At 51.8% G+C, this 14,655-nt stretch overlaps 1 protein-coding gene across 1 annotated transcript; it reads right to left on the bottom strand.

The window, feature by feature from the left end:
* Positions 1 to 9,849: 9,849 nt before the first annotated feature.
* LOC128916745 (olfactory receptor 14C36-like) lies at positions 9,850 to 10,614 on the bottom strand. Its single transcript, XM_054218763.1, has one exon. The coding sequence runs from the start codon at positions 10,612 to 10,614 to the stop codon at positions 9,850 to 9,852; it is 765 nt and encodes a 254-aa protein (XP_054074738.1).
* Positions 10,615 to 14,655: the final 4,041 nt, after the last annotated feature.

The following is a 14,655-nucleotide window of genomic DNA, read 5'->3' as shown; positions in this document are numbered from 1 at the left end:
TTCTTGTCCCGCTCCAGCTTTTTGCGCGATCATTAAAGGCTTTAAAACTCGTTGCGCTGGTTCCGGGGCAGCAGAATCAGGGTGGTTAAAGGTGTTGGGTGGCCGTGAGGCGTCTCGGTCCTATTTCAAGCACCCGTTGCATTTTTATTTTATTAACTGGTGCTCATTTACATAAATTAACGTGGCGTTTGGGAGGGAACGTGGAGAGTTTGATCAGTTGAAGGGAGGAAATGGAAAGAAAGGCGTCTTGTCTCTACCGACGGTATAAAAAAGGCTGATTTTTTTTTTTGTTGTTGTTGTTTCTGGGCCACCACATTTTCATGGCTTCATTTAATTTTTGCTGAATCTTCATGTCCAGTAGAGGGGAAAAAATAAAAGTCTGTATTTTGGTTCTGTTTTTCTCTGGAAAGGACCAATGCTCAGGTCTGGGCCTCCATCAGCTCCTTTCCCCAGAGCAGAAGGCGGGTGGGAACGTTCTCCTTTGGCTTCTCAAGGCTCGTATTTTTCCAAAGAAACCTCAAAGTAACGTTTTTATCTAGCCCTTAAGGATTCCCAAGGGAAAGCGGCTGCCTTCCGAAAACGAAGACGGGCCTCCCAGGAAGGCCGGAGTCAGCGGCAGCCCTACCAGCTGGGAGGACAGGGAGTTTTTAACCAACAAAACCTGGGGGCTGTTTCCTTTTCAAAAAAGAACCAGAGGTGGCTGTTGCAGCGCTGAGTGATTTTTTTAATGCCATCTGAGGGATGAGTTTTGAGCAGTTTGGCTCCGGAAGGGGGGTGAGAAAGCGAGTGCGGGGAGGTGGCGGCAGATTGTTGAATAATTACTAAAATGGCCTAAATATAGCATTGTTTAGACATTAAGGAAAGTTATAAAATCAAAAGGCTTCTGAGGTAGAATACAGCCACAGCTGGCATGTGAAGAATGCGACATCTGCGGTTCCGTATACAAGGTTGCAGAGACCAAAGACTCGAGAGAGGCCGTGCTAGTTCAGGAGCACGACTAGACTGAAGGTGCAGTCCACTGTTAGCGTATCCAAACCGTAACAGTTTAATACATATTAAACGCGACTGGACTGATCGTGGCGAATTGGGCATCACTCAGAATTTAAACCCAGCCGCACCCGGCCTCCCACCTGGGTGAGGAGTGTCAGAACGCAAGGGGGGTTATCTTCTGCCAAAACCGCTTTGTCCCTTTTCACGCAGCAGAGGTGTCCCTGCCCAGGGCAGGGGGGTGGCACTGAATGGTCTTTAAGGTCCCTTCCAGCCCGAACTGTTCTGTGATTCTCAATCTTGTACAGAACACTTTACGTTAAAGCTTGTTTGAATTGTATATAGAAGTGTGCGCTTCCGCACTGGTACCTGGTTTTGGTGTATTGTAGGAATATTGTCGTTTTCATTTCTGTTCAGAAATGTACATTTATGCGATTTCTAGGAGTGCGACCCACATACTGCTTACAGACGGCACGCGCGGATGGCAGTCTGACTCCCTTTTGTTTTCAGATCTCCCTATGACTTTATCTAGCTGCCTTCTTGGACTAGTTATCTGTTGGATAATCCCGTGTCAGTTGCTAGATCTGGAGCATAAAGTGGTTGGTTTTTTTCAGTTCCGGGATTACTTACAAAGAACGTAATTCTGAAATGCTCCAGTGCTGCCTCCTACTGTTCGTAACATTGCTTTGATGATCCTGGCTATAGCATATACGCTTTCAAATTGACAAAAAATTCTCATCCTGTTAAAGACTGGATGTAGCAGGACAGGTTTGCTGCCCCAAAACGTGACCCTTCCATGATCCAAGGTAAAGAACAAGGACACTCTAAAGCCCATTTCACTGAAGGCCATCAGCCCACTGTGATGTAGGTCAGAGCATTGGGAAGATTAAATAACCAGTTTGTCAGTTCTCAGGTGCCTCTGAGGCACAGTTACTTGCTACACAGTACAAAAGATTAAAAAAAAAAAAGCTCGATCTGCGCTTGGAACTCATTTCACCATCGGTTTGAGCAAGTGCCGTGGTTTAGCCTCAGACGGCAACAAAGAACCACGTGCCGCTCGCTCGTGCCTTCCAAACACAGGAAGAATCGTAAGAAAAGGCAAGACTCTTGGGTTGAGACAAAGGCAGTTTAACAGAACAGCAAAGGGAACAGGCAAACAACAACAACAACAACAACACGGATAGGGGAATATACAAACGCGATTACGGAACCGCCGCTCCCCTCGCCGCTCGCCGGCTCGCCGGCCGGACCCGGGCCGCCCCAGCCCGCTTTTAAGCAGCAACTTCCTGCCCCCTCCCCCGGCAGCTCAGGGTGGGCGTGGCTCACATGGCATGGAATACCAGGAAAAGTTAACCCTATCCCCACCGGAACCAGGACATTATCCACCCCTTATTCCATACCATCTATGCCATGCCCAGCAGGTTCCAATGAATTGCCACCACTTTCCCCTGTTATATATATATATATATACACACACATAAAATGCCCTTAGTTTATGGGTCATCCCTCCAAAGTGTCCGTTGAGTTCTTTTAATCCACGGCTTTGGGCTCCATCTGTTAGAACAGTCTCTCAGGGCAGGTGAGATGCTGGGTGGTGCTGGTCTGTTGCATGCTGTATTTTTCGGAGCTTGTGACTGGTGCACCTGGTGTGGCTCATGCACGCAGTCTGTAGGCTGAAGATGTAGATCTTGAGGAAACTGCTGGGCGCCGGCTGCTGAGATCAGTTCTTATCCCATCATCCCTGTGCCTTACTTGTAGTACAACTGATAGCAATGAGGACATACAGTGACAGTGTTACTTAGCAATTAACAGCACACAATCTGATTCATTGGCTATTCTCGCCCAAAATCAGATCTCCATGAGGTACACATTGGACTTCCCCATCCTTCCGCATCACCCACCAAGTGCACCCAGGTCCTTGGGCAAAAGCAATCCCACGGATGGGTTTGCCTTTGCCTGAGGCAGGACTAACCCAGACTGTCTTCCCTAGCATATTCTTCATGTGCACTACGGGGACTTTATCCCCTTCTACAGTACGTGGAAGTTTTGATTGGGCAGGGCCAGCCCGATTGTTAGATCCCCTGGTGTTAACTAGCCAGGTAGCTTTTGCTAAATGCGTATCCCAGTGTTTGAAAGTCCCACCACCCATTGCTCTCAGTGTAGTTTTTAACAGTCCATTGTATCGTTCTATCTTCCCAGAGGCTGGGGCGTGATAGGGGATGTGATACACCCACTCGATACCATGCTCTTTGGCCCAGGTGTCTATGAGGCTGTTTCGGAAATGAGTCCCATTGTCCGACTCAATTCTCTCTGGGGTACCATGTCGCCACAGGACTTGCTTTTCAAGGCCCAGGATAGTGTTCCGGGCAGTGGCATGGGGCACAGGGTATGTTTCCAGCCATCCAGTGGTTGCTTCCACCATTGTGAGCACATAGCGCTTGCCTTGACGGGTTTGTGGCAGCGTGATATAATCAATCTGCCAGGCCTCCCCATATTTGTATTTCAGCCATCGCCCTCCATACCAAAGAGGCTTCAAACGCTTGGCTTGTTTGATCGCAGCGCATGTCTCACATTCATGGATGACCTGTGCAATAGTGTCCATGGTCAAGTCCACCCCTCGGTCACGAGCCCATCTATATGTCGCATCTCTCCCTTGATGGCCTGAGGAGTCATGGGCCCACCGAGCTATGAATAGTTCACCCTTATGTTGCCAGTCCAGATCCACCTGAGCCACTTCAATCCTAGCGGCCCGATCCACCTGCTGGTTGTTCTGATGTTCCTCCGTGGCCCGATTCTTTGGTACGTGGGCATCTACATGGCGTACTTTCACAACCAGATTCTCTATCCGGGCAGCAATATCTTGCCATAGGTCAGCAGCCCAGATGGGTTTGCCTCTGCGCTGCCAGTTGCCCTGCTTCCACTGCTGTAACCATCCCCACAGAGCATTTGCCACCATCCATGAGTCAGTGTAGAGATAAAGTACTGGCCATTTTTCTCGCTCAGCAATGTCCAAAGCCAGCTGAATAGCCTTCACCTCTGCAAACTGGCTCGATTCACCCTGTCCCTCACTGGCTTCTGCAACCCGTCGTGTAGGACTCCACACAGCAGCCTTCCACTTTCGATGCTTTCCCACAATACGGCAGGACCCATCAGTGAACAGGGCATATTTCTTCTCATTTTCTGGCAGTTTATTATATGGTGGGGCCTCTTCTGCACGCGTCACCTCCTCCTCTGGTGACATTCCGAAATCCTTGCCTTCTGGCCAGTCCATGATCACTTCCAGAATTCCCGGGCGACTGGGGTTTCCCATTCGAGTTCGCTGCGTGATCAGTGCAATCCACTTACTCCATGTAGCATCGGTTGCATGATGTGTGGTGGGGACCCTTTCTTTGAACATCCAACCCAGCACCGGCAGTCGAGGTGCTAAGAGGAGCTGTGCTTCTGTACCAACCACTTCCGAAGCAGCTCGAACCCCTTCATATGCTGCCAATATCTCTTTTTCTGTTGGAGTGTAGCGGGCTTCGGATCCTCTGTATCCACGACTCCAAAACCCTAGGGGTCGACCTCGAGTCTCCCCTGGTGCTTTCTGCCAGAGGCTCCAGGTAGGGCCGTTCTCCCCGGCTGCAGTGTAGAGCACATTTTTAACATCTTGTCCTGCCCGGACTGGCCCCAGGGCCACTGCATGGACTATTTCCTGTTTGATTTGTTCAAAAGCTTGTCGTTGCTCAGGACCCCATTTAAAATCATTCTTCTTCCGGGTTACTTGATACAGAGGGCTTACAATTTGACTGTAATCTGGGATATGCATTCTCCAAAAACCCACAATACCTAAGAAAGCCTGTGTTTCCTTTTTACTAGTTGGTGGAGACATAGCTGCTATTTTGTTGATCACATCCATTGGAATCTGACGGCGTCCATCTTGCCATTTTATTCCTAAAAACTGGATCTCCTGCGCAGGTCCCTTGACCTTACTTCGCTTTATAGCAAAACCAGCGTTCAGAAGGATTTGGACTATTTTACTCCCTTTCTCAAAAACTTCTTCTGCTGTGTTTCCCCATACAATGATGTCATCAATGTACTGCAGATGTTCTGGAGCTTCACCCTGTTCCAGTGCAGTCTGGATCAGTCCATGGCAAATGGTGGGGCTGTGTTTCCACCCCTGGGGCAGTCGATTCCAGGTGTATTGGATGTCCCTCCAAGTGAAAGCAAACTGTGGCCTGCACTCTGCTGCCAAAGGGATTGAGAAGAATGCATTCGCTATATCAATCGTGGCATACCACTTGGCTGCCTTGGACTCCAGTTCGTACTGGAGTTCTAGCATGTCCGGCACAGCAGCACTCAGCGGTGGCGTGACTTCATTCAGACCACGATAGTCTACAGTTAGCCTCCACTCTCCATTAGATTTTCGCACCGGCCATATGGGACTGTTAAAGGGTGAGCGAGTCTTGCTGATCACTCCTTGAACCTCTAGTTGACGAATCAGCTCATGGATGGGAATCAGAGAGTCTCGGTTAGTGCGATACTGCCGCCGATGCACCGTTGTGGTAGCAATCGGCACCTGTTGTTCTTTGACCCTCAACAACCCCACAACCGAAGAATCCTCTGAGAGACCAGGCAAGGCAGACAACTGTTTAACTTCCTCTGTCTCCAAAGCAGCTATGCCAAAGGCCCAGCGGTACCCTTTTGGGTCCTTAAAATACCCTCTCCTGAGGTAATCTATACCAAGGATGCATGGAGCCTCTGGGCCAGTCACAATGGGATGCTTTTGCCACTCATTCCCAGTTAGGCTCACTTCTGCCTCCAGTACAGTCAACTCTTGGGATCCCCCTGTCACCCCAGAAATACAAATGGGTTCTGCCCCTCTATAGCTTGATGGTATTAAAGTACACTGCGCACCCGTGTCCACTAGAGCCTTATACTCCTGTGGGTCTGATGTGCCAGGCCATCGAATCCACACCGTCCAATAAACCCGGTTATCCCTTTCCTCCACCTGGCCGGAGGCAGGGCCCCCCTAATACTGGTCATAGTATCCATTACTCACTTCTTGCACAAATGACTTGGAAGTTCCTTCAAGAGGATCAGAAGCAAGATCAAGCCTTCTGCTTTGTCTGGGGAACGGCCCACTGGAAACTGGGGCGGCACTTTTCCTGGAGGGATCCCCTTTTGTGGTTGTCCTTCCTTGCAACTCCTGTACCCGTGTCCGCAGGATCGAAGTAGGTTGTCCGTCCCACTTCCTCATGTCCTCTCCGTGGTCCCGCAGGTAGAACCACAGGGTGCCTCGTGGTGTGTACCCTCTGTACTCTCTCTCTTGAGTGGGGAAATACCTGCTTCTAATAGCTGAGATGCTGGCCCGTGCAGGTGGGGAGTAGGACATATTCTCTTCAAGTTGCTGGACCTTCCGCGACAGTTTCTCCACAGCTGAGACAAGGGGGGAAGAGAGACTTTCTTCATATCGCCGGAGCCGGCCAGCTACCTCATCCACCGTTGGTCCCTCTTCACCTTTCCATTCCATTACTGCCAGGGAGTTGGCATATGACGATGGTGCGCTCCGTACAAACTTCCGCCACATGGGCCTTGTGCATCGCACCTCATCAGGGTCTGTGGGTAAGTCTGCATTGTCCAAGTCATAATAAATCATCTCCCGCACGGCTAATTCTCTCAGGTACTGGATACCTCTTTCCATGGTAGTCCACTTGCTTGGCTGACATACAACATCCTCGCTGAAGGGGTACCTCTCCCTCACGCCTAACAGGAGTCGTTTCCAGAGGCTGAGGGCTTGGGTCTTTTTCCCGATCGCCTTGTCAATGCCGCCTTCCCTAGACAGGGATCCCAGCTGCCTGGCCTCCCTACCCTCTAATTCCAGGCTACTGGCCCCCTTATCCCAGCACCGGAGCAGCCAGGTGACAATGTGCTCGCCTGAAAGTCGGCTAAAATCTTTTCGCATATCCCGCAGCTCACTCAAGGATAGGGATTGAGTAATTATCTCTGGTTCTGCCTCTTCCTCCTGCTCTCGTGATGGCCCTGGTTCATCATCATCTCTTACTAAGCGAACTGATTTCTTTGTGTACTTCTTCTTCTGTATGGGGGCAACTGATACTGGCATGGGTTGGTTCCCTGGTTCAGTGGCAGTGGCTACCACGGGGGTTGCAGTAGCCGCAGTGTCTGTCGCAAGGATTGCAGTAGCCGCAGTGTCCGTCGCAAGGATTGCAGCAGCCGCAGGGGCCGCCGCAGGGGCTGCAGCAGGGGCTGCAGCAGGGGCTGCAGCAGCCGCAGGGGCCGCCGCAGGTCTGGTTTCCATCTCTTCCCCTTGAGGGTGCTGCATAATTCTGAGCAGTGCCTGGTAGATACTGGCCAGGGCCCAGCACAGCGCGGTGAGTTGTGCCTCTCTAGAATAGCCACAGCATTTTCCCTTCAAATATTCTACCACTTTATCAGGGTCCTGTAATTGTTCAGGGGTGAAGTCCCAGACCATTGGAGGTGAGTAGTTCTCTAGGTACCTGCCCATGCTCTCCCACATGCCATGCCACCCCTGACTATCCAGCCTCGGAGCAGATCTCCGGGTGGTAGTCTTAAATAGTCGCTTAACCCTAAACAAGACCTGGAACGTATTCAGGAGACATAGCACTACGAACACGCTAGTTTGAGTATCCCAAGGATATTCAAAATTCTCAAAAGCTGTCATACCTGACCCGAAGGAGAAAAGGGAGGCAGAAGGGCTGGGGAAATTATTAACAAATTCTGAGAGACGGTGTCCAATGTACGGACAGGACAGCAAAACCGCATAAACACCCCAAAATAGCCGTCTGAACAGTGATGTTATCATATCATAAACAGATATCGCACAGGACAGCAGAATGATAATCCTCATCCCTGTTCCAGACATGGTAAACAGCATCGCAGGGAGTACATAAGCCATATAGGAATTTATGTAACACAGCCATGAGAACAAACCAAGCAACATGATGACCAGTGACTACTTACCTAATAAAATAAATGCATACAAAAAAAAAACCCAAAACCGTTTTTTCCACGTTCTAGTTGGATTCTGTCGTTATCTCAACCCTTCGAGCCCCACGTTGGGCGCCAAAAAGGACTGCCGTGGTTTAGCCTCAGACGGCAACAAAGAACCACGTGCCGCTCGCTCGTGCCTTCCAAACACAGGAAGAATCGTAAGAAAAGGCAAGACTCTTGGGTTGAGACAAAGGCAGTTTAATAGAACAGCAAAGGGAACAGGCAAACAACAACAACAACAACACGGATAGGGGAATATACAAACGCGATTACGGAACCGCCGCTCCCCTCGCCGCTCGCCGGCTCGCCGGCCGGACCCGGGCCGCCCCAGCCCGCTTTTAAGCAGCAACTTCCTGCCCCCTCCCCCGGCAGCTCAGGGTGGGCGTGGCTCACATGGCATGGAATACCAGGAAAAGTTAACCCTATCCCCACCGGAACCAGGACAGCAAGACACACGTATTCAGAGGCCTGAGGTGTAACCCAGCGATTACAAGGATTAAATACTGAACAGCACAATCCGTGCAAGCCCAGCAATGTATTTCCCACCACGAAAGGAATCGGTACTGACACGTTGTTATCACTGAATAACCGTAACTGGGTTAACGTTGCTGGAAAGGACCAGAGCCATCTACAGACGTCAAGAAGGGTCTAAAGAAGATATTTATCAGCGGCCTGCAGAAAACAAGTTGCAAGCAGAAAGCGGTGGATAAATACAGAGTATACAAGGAAAACTACTGGGTATACAAGGAAAGTATACAAGAGTATACAAGGAAAACTACAAGGTCCAACAACCTGCTGCTTAATAGCAACAGATAAATACCAAAAGGGTATTAGATGCCCTAGGTACCTAGATGCCCACCGCCTGCAAGATAAAACTGACACGAGACCAGGGCATAACCAAAAGGAATATGCAACAGTTCATATTGCATATGCAACATACGCAGCTTCAGAGAGTTACAAGAGGCTTAACTGAAAAGAAAATCAGTTCTGTTTTACCTCCAACCGGGACACTCTCTACGTGCACTGACCTCCAGACACTGTCCCACAGGCCTTCAAGGCACCTCTAGGAACAGCTGATGGCATTTGTGCTCACTCAGGTTTATCCCAGCACCCCCCAGACCTTCATGTCCCTCCCAGGAGCCTGGCTGTGCAAGGACACTGCTGTGTGCTCCCACTCTGCGCACTCACTCACGTTTGCTCTTCACTGATGTTCCTTCTCCTGGGCACGTTACTGGCCGTGTGCTTGAGAGGCATTTTGGGACAAGACCTGAGCCTTCAGGCACTGCCCTGACGCGATCCCCTCGTTATGATGGAAATGCTGTTTTGGAGGCCAGCTCTGTCACAGAAGTGCTCATTCCCTGTCCCTGCCTGCAGCCACAGGACCACCACACCACAAAACTGTCACCAAGCTTCAAGAGCACTCAAGCCTTATACCAAGAGAGGAGCTAAGAAGGAGAGCGCTGAAGTGGAAAGGGAGCAGCTCTGGGAAGACCAAGCGCTGGTGCTCCTTGACAGCGCTCCGGTGCCGGGACCTTTTCCCCTCCAGCGCTGCACGCAGGATCTGCCCCTGCAGCTCTAGAGAAGGTCTCAAAGGAAGGATCTCAGACAAACAATTCATTGGAAGGTCCTCTATTTTGTTAAAACAGAGAGGGAGGGTGGCTCCTCCTTTACACAGTCTCTGGGTCACACAGAAGGTGGATAAATACATAACTGGAAATGGCACAAATAATGATGTTTCTCTGTGGACAATATTATAATATAGAAAACAAAGCAAAAATACCCCAAACTCACAACCAAAACCAACCTGCAATGAGTTCCATTAGGAGTGATTTGCAGAAGACGACAAGCAGTTTAATGCTTCTGAAAGCATCCAGTTATCAGTTTCCACACTGCATCCTTGAGCTGCTGGTTCCTCATGCTGGAGATGAAGGGGTTCACTGCTGGAGGCACCACGGAGTACAGAACTGCTGTCACCAGATCCAGGGATGGGGAGGAGAGGAAGGGGGGCTTCAGGTAGGCAAACACTGCAGTGCTGACAAGCAGGGAGACCACGGCCAGGTGAGGGAGGCACGTGGAAAAGGCTTTGTGCCGTCCCTGCTCAGAGGGGATCCTCAGCACGGCCCTGAAGATCTGCACGTAGGACACCACGATGAAAACAAAACACCCAAAGCCCAAACAGACACTGACCACAAGAAGCCCAACTTCCCTGAGGTAGGAGTGTGAGCAGGAGAGCTTGAGGATCTGGGGGATTTCACAGAAGAACTGGTAAATAGCATTGCCCTGGCAGAGGGGCAGTGAAAATGTATTGGCCGTGTGCAGCAGAGCAGTGAGAAAGCCACTGCCCCAGGCAGCTGCTGCCATGTGGACACAAGCTCTGCTGCCCAGGAGGGTGCCGTAGTGCAGGGGTTTGCAGATGGCCACGTAGCGGTCGTAGGCCATGACGGTGAGAAGAAAATACTCAGCTGACATAAAAAAGAAAAAGAAAAAAAGCTGGGAAGCACATCCTGAGGAGGAAATGGTCCTTGTATCCCAGAGGGAATTGGCCATGGATTTGGGGAGAGTGGTGGAGATGGAGCCCAGGTCAAGAACAGAGAGGTGGAGGAGGAAGAAGTACATGGGGGTGATGGTCCCAGGCTACGGCGGTGATGATGAGGCCGTTGCCCAGGAGGGCAGCCAGGTAGATGCCCAGGAAGAGCCAGAAGTGCAAGAGCTGCAGCTCCCGCGTGTCTGCGAATGCCAGGAGGAGGAACTGGGTGATGGAGCTGCTGTTGGACATTTGGTGCCTCTGGGCACTGGGACCTGTCTATGGAAGAAAAAAAAAAAAAAAAAGTGAGAAATTAGAGCAGACTTCTTTCAAATAAAAGTATTCTATTGCTCTTAGAGCCCCACCCAACTGCGTCTCCCCTTTCAGGAAGACCTTTGGAAGGTCCTTTCTGTACACTCTGGTTGGTGCTGGCTGACAGTCCAGCAGGGAGCTGAGAGCTCTGCAGGATGCAGTCCTGCCCTACAGCCATGGGTAAAAAGGAACACGGGGTGATCTCAGATTAAATCCGCTTGTGGCATCAAAGGGCTTTTCAGCATTGTCATCCCAAATTCACCCGACTGCAGAGCAGAGCTGAGGGCACCTTTTTGTTGCTGTTCTCTTTTCCCACCACAGCCGAGGGGTGTTTTCAAGGCAGAAATCCCTGTCATTTCTGTTGTGCTGCAAGTGAAACCTCGTGGGTCCTAAGAGCCAAGGGGACCGTCCCTCCGTGCAGAGTGAGGACAGCGAGTTTGTCCATCGGAATTGCTCTCAGCTGCCCTGTGCTGGTACCTCTCTCAGCTGGAGGACAATCCCAAGCAGACATTCCCATGAGAAGAAACTGGACACTGCTGAGAGCAGAGGGAGACCATTTACAAGCGCAGGTCTCCCAACCCTTCATGCCATCTCTTTGGACCCGAGGAGGATCTCGGCTCTCCCCTCCCAGCCAGGGACACAGAGGGCTCATTGCGGCTGCCTACCTTCAGCCCTCCAGCTGGATTTACGTGGCCTTGGCACTGACATGTCTACTCTGTGGGGCTCCTAGACAACACAGAGATGCCACGGGAGAGCTGTGCCCTTCTGGAGGGCAGCGTGCAGCCAAGCAGGACGCTCCAGGGAGAGAGTCAACTACCCTAAAGATGGGGTATCCTGATGGGAGGGTCGTCTTACTCTCAGTCCCTCGCACTGCCGTCCCCAGAGCCCCAAAAATAAGTGGATTTGGATGCTGTTCCTCCATGGATACACCCGCGTGACAGGACATGCAGCATCAGCGTCTGAGCTGCACCTGAATCCTCACCCCTCACCACAGCAAAAAGAAGGGAAAGAACAACGGCAGCAGAGGCAAGAGGGGAACATGCCAAAGTTCTGCCAAGAGAGTCAGGACAGGGAGACACAGTCAGACACTCGAGCATTTCTCCTCTTTGGTGGTTGGGCTGCTGGAAAGGCAACTCAAGACTAAGTCACCAGCATATTAAGGGGTGGGGAACTCTACTGTGTGGGAGAGGAGACCACGAAATGTCTCCGGGGAAGGTATCCCCACTTGAGGGGATGGCAGGGAGGTGCCATCCTAAACAGGAAAAGAAATTCCTATCTCCCACTACCCATCCATCCCACCAAGAGTGGAAAATTACAACTTTTTTTCTCTCAGGTAAATGCTGCCTTGTAGTCCTTCTTCAAAAAGACCATTAGCAAATGTCCTGGGGGTGATCTGGAGCTGGAAACCTGACCCACACAGCACCCACCCGACTTCAGAAGGACCCTGCCATGCCCTGGGTGGAGTCACTCATTCCCTCCATAGCTTCTCCCCACAGGGCCATGGGGAGCTCCCTGGGCAGGCTGAGAGCTGACCCGGGCAGGCAGCAGAGTCCCTGGCCCAGCACACAGTTCCCTGGGACACGGGGACCCTGCTCTCAAGGACGGTCCTGAGCACCCCTGGATGCACACCCACCTTCACAGCCCTGCAGCCGTCCCTGGGAGAAGGCAGCCGACATGCCCTGTACCTTTGATGATGTGGTAGGGGCGCCCTGCTCTCGAGCACATCCTCAACACCAACGCAGCCTTGAGAGCCTTCCTGACAGATCACATGAGACATGGGCCGTGCCAGCTTTAGGAGACTGATCCAGGAAGCCTCTCCACATTATACTGCAGCAGAGACACATCATGCCCTGTCCCTCTGATGGCGCAGCAGGGAAGCCCTGTTCCACACGTTGTCCTTCTCCTCTACGCTAGAGAAACTGTGAGAGTTGTACTTGCAGATCCCGTAGGCTGTGGGTTGTTCCTGCTTCTGGAGATCCCTCCAGCAGCTGCAGATTCATTGCCCTGCAGCCAGAGACTGTGGCAAAGGCTGTGAGGATTTCTCCCAGTGAGCTCTCAGTATTCTCCCACCACAGGCTGCCTTTAAGCTCTGCCGGCCTCACACATCTCCCCTGGGTGCCTGCAGGCCGTGCCCTCAGCCCTGCTGCGCTTGGCAGAGGAGCTGCTCCTGGGCAGGGCTGTCTCTCTGCAGCGCTGCCCGCTTGCCATGAGCTCCCGCCGTCCCAGGAGCCCAGCCCAGCTCCGCAGCAGAGGACCGGCCCGAGGCGTTTTAATGACCCCTCTGGTGGGTTTGGTACTGAGTCCATGAAACTCAGACCCTGAGAGGAAGATGAAGTCGAAGTCAGATTCAAAACCCAAAGTTTCCTGGAGCATTAATGGGTCCCACTGAGGACCATTACCGACAAAGCCTCCACAGTGGCTGGTTAGAGCAGTCAACTGGTGGCAGAGAGGCAAAGGGAATGTAAAGGCGGAATAGATTTGGAGTAAGCCTGGCTGGGTTACATTCAGGCAAAGGACCAAGCCGCGACCCCCAGCCCCTGGGAAGGGAGATCCTGTCCCTCAGAAGTAACTCCGGGCTCTTCCTGGGGCAGTGTGATGTGGGGATGCTCAATGCCAACGGCAGGACTGTGGAACAAGAGCTCCCAGGCTCTTGGGCGGGGAAGGGGAGGCAATGAGACGCTAATGGTGTCAGGATAAAGTGCTTCCTCATAGGCATCAGTGGCAGAGACAGCAGCCGTAGCCGAGGGCAGAAAGAGCTCATCTCTGTTGGTGCATTTCAGACTTTCTTCATCCCTCTGTCAGCTCCACCACAGGCTGTCCTGCAGTGTCCCACACCTGTACCTCTTTCTCTGCAGGCTGTAGACACCCACCCTGCTACCACACCTTGCTCTCACCTCAGCATCTTCCTTCCTTTACTGATATCTCTCCATCCTCCCTGGCTGCTCCTTGAAACACAAAGCCTCGGGCTGATCCCGTCTCCCTCTGGGTGACTTGTTACAGCACAGCACTGCCCTTGGAGTGACATTTCTTTTTCTTCCTGTGCAGTCTGGACCTCCCCAGATGAAGGTTGCGTCGTTATTTCTTTCTCATGCTGTACCTTACGAGAAAGAAAAGGTCCGTCATCTCTGAAAGCAGCCTTCAAGCACTCTCAGGCTACTGCTATACTGCTTGGAGCCCCCCCAGTGCTGGGGTGAAGAACTCCAGGTCCCTCAGCCACCCCACACAGGTCGTGTGCACTAGGTCCCCAACCCCACCTTGGCAGACCTCCACTCGACACTCTCTAGTCCACCACTACTTCTCAGAAATGGGGAGCAACACACTGGGACACAGCCATGTGTGTGGGGCCACACCGGTGCTGAGCTGAGGGGGACGAGAACTCAGGTTGTCTGGGTGGCCCACGTTCCTCCTAATGCAGCTTGGCCTTGTTCATAGTGTCCATACTCTACTGGCTCGTAGTGCCCAGGCCCAGGTCCTTCTCCTCAGAGCCTCTGCTCAGCCGGTCAGGTCCCAGCCTGTCCTGATGGATGCGCTTATTCTCCCCCTTCCTCCCGGCACACACCGATGCAGGACTGGCCACTTCTCCTTGTAAAACTTCAAGTGACTACTGTTGGCCGAATCCCAGTTTCACAAAGTCCCCATGGACTGAAGCACCGTTTGCTCAGCATTTAATGTTCGCATGCAGCTGGCTCATCTTGACTGGGATGCCTCTCACAAGAGAAGAGCATGAGGAGTTGCAGGGCACTACAAATATCTCTCCTAGAGAAACTTGGGGGTCGGTGCTGATCATGCCATAGGTCTGGACCCAGAGGGGAAGTTGCCCT

This window comes from Rissa tridactyla, chromosome 12 (assembly GCF_028500815.1).
Source record: "Rissa tridactyla isolate bRisTri1 chromosome 12, bRisTri1.patW.cur.20221130, whole genome shotgun sequence".
Lineage (NCBI taxonomy): Eukaryota > Metazoa > Chordata > Aves > Charadriiformes > Laridae > Rissa > Rissa tridactyla.
The sequence above is the reverse complement of the archived record's forward strand: the minus strand, read 5'-3'. Positions and strand labels throughout refer to the sequence as shown.

What these genes read in the sequence shown, in the direction of transcription:
- LOC128916745 (XM_054218763.1), bottom strand. Translation starts at nt 10,614, where the DNA reads ATGTACTTCTTCCTCCTCCACCTCTCTGTTCTTGACCTGGGCTCCATC.